This window comes from Monoraphidium neglectum (assembly GCF_000611645.1).
Source record: "Monoraphidium neglectum strain SAG 48.87 unplaced genomic scaffold scaffold01005, whole genome shotgun sequence".
In the NCBI taxonomy this organism is placed as follows: domain Eukaryota; kingdom Viridiplantae; phylum Chlorophyta; class Chlorophyceae; order Sphaeropleales; family Selenastraceae; genus Monoraphidium; species Monoraphidium neglectum.
The window spans coordinates 1,034-7,030 of record NW_014012623.1 but is presented as its reverse complement, the minus strand read 5'-3'; the positions used below and the strand labels follow the sequence as shown (position 1 = coordinate 7,030).

The 5,997-nt window shown below is 65.4% G+C and overlaps 2 protein-coding genes across 2 annotated transcripts in view; one reads left to right on the top strand and one right to left on the bottom strand.

The window, feature by feature from the left end:
* MNEG_6274 (hypothetical protein) overlaps positions 1-1,940 on the bottom strand; it is a gene marked incomplete at both ends in the record, with an annotated part of 5,231 nt that extends 3,291 nt beyond the window's left edge. The window contains 5 exons of the mRNA XM_014045251.1: positions 217-299; positions 643-720; positions 977-1,150; positions 1,370-1,471; positions 1,836-1,940. Coding sequence (XP_013900705.1) covers positions 217-299; positions 643-720; positions 977-1,150; positions 1,370-1,471; positions 1,836-1,940 — 542 coding nt within the window. The remainder of the gene's footprint in view (positions 1-216; positions 300-642; positions 721-976; positions 1,151-1,369; positions 1,472-1,835) is intronic.
* A 964-nt stretch (positions 1,941-2,904) lies between these two features.
* MNEG_6273 (hypothetical protein) lies at positions 2,905-5,765 on the top strand (the record flags this gene model as incomplete). Its single annotated transcript, XM_014045250.1, has 5 exons — positions 2,905-3,777; positions 3,955-4,085; positions 4,399-4,602; positions 4,937-5,166; positions 5,464-5,765. 5 exons carry the CDS (start codon positions 2,905-2,907, stop codon positions 5,763-5,765), a joined length of 1,740 nt encoding a protein of 579 aa, XP_013900704.1.
* Positions 5,766-5,997: the final 232 nt, after the last annotated feature.

The following is a 5,997-nucleotide window of genomic DNA, read 5'->3' as shown; positions in this document are numbered from 1 at the left end:
GGGGGGGGGGCGGCGGACGAGTGGCGAGCGAAAGGGCGCGACGCGGTACGGGGCGGTACGACGTGTGCAGAAGTCGGGCCGCCGAGAGGCGCCCGTTGTTGCATGTTGTGGACAGCTGCATGATGGGGGGGGCAAGCGATGGTCCCTGCGGGCAGGCGGGGGAGCGCAGGGTGGAGGGGGCCGGGGCTGCGGCGCGCGGAGCTGTGCAGGGCTCACCACATGGCCATGCTGCGGGCGACGGCGGCGGCGAAGAACAGGCCAGACGCCACGGTGACCAGCGGAGGCCACTCGACAGCCGCCTGCGGCGGTCCGACCAGTCGCGGGACCGGTGTGCGCATGTGTGCGTGTGTGTATGTGTGTGTGTGTGTTTGAGTGTGTTTGTGTGTGTGTGTGTGTGTGTGTGTGTGTGTGTGTGCACATGCACGCACGCACGCCCACGCACGCGCGCACAGGGCCGAGGGTACGAAAGCAGCCGCGCTGGGCGGTGATGTGACGTCGCAGCTACGCGGCCGACCACTCCCTGGCAGGCATGCACGCTGCCACTTGTCACCCGCCGCGCGGCAGCCACCTCTTCTCAATGGTGCACCCTCAAACCCCCCCCCCCCGCACAGCCACCCCGGCTGCGCCGCGCCCCGCGCCCACCTCAAGCGTGATGACGAAGGATACCGTCCCGGCCGCGACTGCCAGCTGCTGAAACACCATGCCCAGCCTGTTGATGCCCTGAAGCAAGCAGGGATTCAAGAAGCGAGCAGCGATTCGGGTCACAGAGGGAGCCCGAGAATCTAGGAGCAACGCAGCTCCGCCGCGCGTCAGGCATGCAGCAGCAGTGTGCGCAGCAGCCCCAGGCCCCTTGAACCCGGGTGCCGCGCCTGCCGACCACACCCACGGGCGCGCCGCGGCCCCCCCTGCCTCGTCAGGCTGGGCGGCAGCCGCGGCGGGCACCGGCCCATGCGTGCGGCCCCGGTCTCCAGCCAACCTGGAACGTGTAAGCCAGCTGCTTGCGCTCGTTGCCCGTGTCCAGCACGCGGCCGAAGCTCTCCGCGCCGTAGCGCAGCAGGCCCGCCACCAGCAGCGAGTCCATCCAGGTGGCGACGTCGCCGACCGTGACGCCACTGAACAGCACCTCCGGCGCCTCAGACACCTCAACGCCCTGGGGGGAGGGGGCAAGGTCGCATGAGTCTGTTTGCTGCTGTCGAGCTCGCCCCACCATGTGATTCGTGCATAATAGTGCATGCATGCGTGCGAATGGCACGTCAACGGTGTACTGTCAAGGGATTCGGCGCGGCAGCTGGGTTGATGCAGGCGGGCAGCACGTGGCCGCTTGGCCAACTCCTGTGGTTGGCGATTCCCGCGGTGCCCCGCGGCTCACGCTGGCGGCCACGACCGACAGCGCGACAGAGGCGAGGGCGACGCCGAAGAACGCGTTGGAGCAGCCCAGCATCTCCTCGCGCAGGCCGTCGATGATTTTGACCTGCAGGGACGGGGGCATAGGGGGTGGCCGGCGCGGTTGGGTAGGGGTGGAGGGGGCGCGCGGTGCTGTGCTCCCAGGGGCCGCGCCAACGTGTGTGCAGCAAGAGGCGGCCGGTCGGTGCCTGCATTGCCCTGGGCAGCATTCCGCTCGCCTGCTGCCCGAGCGCCCCCTGCGAAAGGGGGCTGCCCGAGCACCCCCCGCGAAAGGGGGCAACCTTGGCACAGGGCGCAGTCCCCGCTCTAGAGCCGCTGCCGCTGCTCAGTCTCCGACGCCATGCGCGGCGCGGCGCAGCCGCTCATGACCCTACGCCATGCCCGGGGCGTCCCGCCCTTCTTGCCTGCCCCTTGGAGAGTGCGTAATCCACCACCAGCTCCTGCTCAATAAACTCGGATGACGCGGGCAGGTCATCCAGGCTGTCGAGCGACGCAAGCCCGGCCAGCGAGGCGCGCGGCGCCGCGCGCGGCGCCATGCGGATGCCGGAGACTCCGATGGTGGGGACGTCGCTGCTCAGGCCCCGCGGGGGCGGCGCCGTGGGGCCAAGGGGGGCGGGGGAGGGGTCGCCTTCCGCGGCGGCCGAGGTTTGGGGTGCCTCCAGCGCGGCAAGGCGGAAGGCCTGTCGGAGAGGCCGTGAGTGCCTGCGAGTTCGTGGTCATACCCCGGCGATATGCGTCAACGGGTGCATGCGCGAATGATGGTTCAGCATCAAGTATGCGCATTGCTCCGCGTGGCGCGCTTGCCGGAGTGCGCCAGCACACTGCGTCTGCAATGCACGTATCGTCGGAGCGCGCCGGACGGCTGTGCCACGCGCATCGCGCAATCAGCATGTTCTCGCCTGCTGATCGCGATGGTGCATTGATCCTGAAAGGGCAGCCTTGACCGGACCGCGTGCACTGCCACCGGGCGCGCACAGCGACGTGCGAGCACCTCCATTGAGTGATAATAAGGTCAGTTGTGGTCTCAAATGTGCTCTTTCGCCAGCTGCTGATGTGACATTTACGATCTCAAGGCTTGTGTCACTGGAGACTTCTGGTCACATCAGGGGACCAACAGCTCGTCACAAGTGCCTGATGTGCGATGCATTGGAGTTGCGTCGAGGCCTTCGTTTGGCTTCCTAATCCGTGAGGAGTGAACCCGCTTCTCGGCAGCTTCCCTGTCAGAACACATCACGAGAATCCTCGACATGTGTCTATGATTCAAACGGAATGATATCTTTCCAACAACCTTGATGGGTCAGTCCCAGCCTACGGTAGAGCACGCTGGCTTGTCGTGCCTCGCCTTTTGTCGAACAACGTTGGCATCAGCGCTGTGCAAGCATCCATAAAACTAACTAGACAAGCAATTACTCGTAGCGGGGGCCGCCGGCGCACTGCACGCCAGCAGTCGTGCGGCCCGAGGCACCCGAGGCAGCATTGGTGATGCGGGCGCAAACGGAAATGGCACGGCAGGCGCAGGCCCACGCGCAATCAGCCGAGGGCGTCCCGGAAGAGAAGGGATGCGGCGCGCTCCAGCCGCCGATCGACGCCTCCTGGCTCATCAACGGGAACGACGCCGGGGCACCGGCAATCGCCGTGGTGGTGCAGCAGGCCCCCACAACAGCCAGGCGGCGATGGGCGTTTACAAGCAGCAGCAGGCCGGCTGGCGGCAGCGGCGGCAGCGGCAACTGCGACAGCTCCCCCAAGCACTGGGGCGCGGCGGGCCAACACCCGCTGCAGCGCCGCCGCTCGTCGAGCAGCGACGGCTCCCCGCCGCCCGCCCGCCCGCGCTGGGCGGCCTGCTGGCGGCGTGGCGGCCGCCGGCGCGCTCTTCTCGCCCTGCTACTGCTCGCCCCGGGCGCCCAACTTGCATGTTGGGGCCTGATGAGAGGCGCGGCCTCGTTCATCGGCCCGTCATCACCAGCCATCCTGCCAGGCACCGCCCCTGCTGGCCGTGCTGATGCAGCCTTGCAGGTGGCTTCGGACGTTCGGGAGCTTCCGCTCACCTACCTGCCAGACAGCGGGGCCACCACGCTGGTCTTGTATGTGTATGCAGAAACGGACTCAGAATCGCGCCACAACCTCGATTTTTTTGTGCGGGAGGCCATCGTACGCGGCAACGCCGATATGCCCGCCGCAGCCGACGAGGCAGCCCTGGGCGCTGGCAGCGGCGAAGCGGCGACGGCCGCAGACCGCGCCGACTATTTGCTTTTGCTGCAGCACGACGACCACCATGCGGCGGCCGCGGCGGGGCGCCTGCCTGCGCTGCCATCAAACGCACGCTACATCTGGCACCAGAACGAGTGCTACGACTGGGGCACCTTTGGGTGGCTGGTGGGTGCAGAGCGTCGCTTTGCCGCGGTCTGTTGTGGTCCCCGGGTGTCCAGGCACTCGTGAGCAAGACGCGGTCGCTTGCCGGGTCATGAGCAAGTCCACATTCAGGGTTGGTCGCACACACACGCAGGACAACTCAACCCCCTTGCCACACATCCCCTGCTGCATCGGTTGCAGCTGGACCAGGAGCCCATGCGTGCCATGTTGGGGCGCTACAAGCATTTCATCTTCCTGAACAGCAGCGTCAGGGGCCCCTTCATGCCCGCATACTTGCGGGGCCTCATGCACTGGACAGAGGCCTTCATAGGGTGAGCGCCCGCAGCGCACCCCGGGGAGGATTAGATAAAGGGGTGGCTGCGGGCAGTCGCTACCTGCTTTGCTGCAGCGGGATGTGCATACACAAACCTTGTGCAGTCGTCGCGTAGTAAATGCAAGCCCGGCCGCAAGTAAGCTAATTCAGCACGACTGCTGGCCACCCCTTGCGCCACGTGTCGTCATCAGTCACTGCTGGCAACAAAGGTCCGCTTGGTAGCTGCGGCCAGCGCCTCTGCAACAGTCTCGGTTTTGGCTCTGCGCCCGTGGTTCATGACACCCTCGCTCATATTCACTCTGCGCCCACAGGATCTTGAAGGACGGCGTGAAGTTTGTCGGCCCTTCCATAAACTGTGAGGGCGCCGGCGAGGAGCAGCCCCTCGGCCCTGCCTTTGCTGCTGCGGGCGGCCCCGCCCCGGAGCCGCAGGTGTGGACGCCGCACGTGCAGTCTTACGCGGTCGCGACGGACATGGACGGCCTCGCACGGCTGCGGCGCCACAGCGCAGTCTTCAGGTGCCACAGGGGGCGGCTGGACGCCATCAGAGCCGCGGAGGTGGGGGCGTCGGCAGCGATGCTCGCGGCAGGCCACAGGATCTCGTCCTTTCAGCTCAAGTGAGTGGGGGCGACACGCTGGTGGTGCAATTTGTGTTGTGGGCACTTGACCCTGTAGGACTTGCATTGGGAGAGCCAGATGAGGCTCGGCGCGAAATTGCGGTGCAGCGACTGAAGCCCGACTCGTTGCTCATGTGGATGGTGTGGCTGCATGTGGGCTTGCATGTGTGACGAGAGACACCCCCGACAACTTGGCACTCGGGCATCGCTACGCGGTGTTTGTGTGTGCCTTCAGGTACTCGGACCAGATTGACTGGCGCAGCCTTGAGGCCTGGGGCTGCAACGCCAAGGTTAATCCGACCAGCGCCGCGACCCACTATGACGGCGGCTCCTTAGATCCCCTCGAGGCGATGTTTGTGAAGGTCAAGGCGGCGCAGGCGAGTGCGCCGTGGGTACGCAAGGCAGTGGCGTACGAGAGGTGGCGGCGCGCAGAGGACGGACCTCAGGTCGAGCGCGACATTACGGGTGCGTTTGGGCATGGTGACGTCGATGAAGTCGTTTGCGCACGTGCCTCTGTACCCGTGTGTGTGTGTGTGTGTCCACACGTGCGTGCGTGCGTGCGAATTGTGTGTGCGTGTGCATGCATGCAACATGTCGCGAACGTCAATAGGATGGTTATTGGGAGCCTGAGGCCACAAAGAAGAGAGCGTCGTGATACCAGCAAGGAATGCTGTAAACGTTTTCCCTGCACTGTCACTCCCCACATACCTGTGTACGGATCCCACTCACGCAGCGCTCGCACCACCACACGCCCCGTGGCAGGCAACGAGGTTTACTCCGATGCGGAGCGCATATCCCAGCGCTACATGCAGCGCGTGCTGCAGGCCCTTCACGGGCCACTGGACCCAGCATCAGCAGCACATACCGACGCCGCTGATGACTACGCAGGCATGGCGACCACGGATGCTGTCACAGAAACGGCGAACGGCGGCCTTGGGGGTGCGTCAGCGTATGGCGGACTTGGCAGCGCCATGCAGCTGGTGGCGGAGCCTCCTGACAATGGCCATGGGCTGCAAGCCGACATGTATGGCCTCTACGCGGGATACATAGGACAGTTTGTGTAGTTGCTGTTGGTATGTGCTGCCAGTTGCCTTGTGCGCAAACGTTTGGTTTGCTTTGGGCCCCTAAGGGCACCAGCTGAGCAAACTGTCCTGATCAATGTGGCACCCCCACGTAAGAAGTGCCGCCCATTTATTTGAAGCAATGTTGGGGCCTGTTGCGAGGCAGGATACGTACGACGCTGCAATTCTGGGCCTGGCAAGATGGTGCTGTTGCAGAGCAGATGCATGGGGCGTG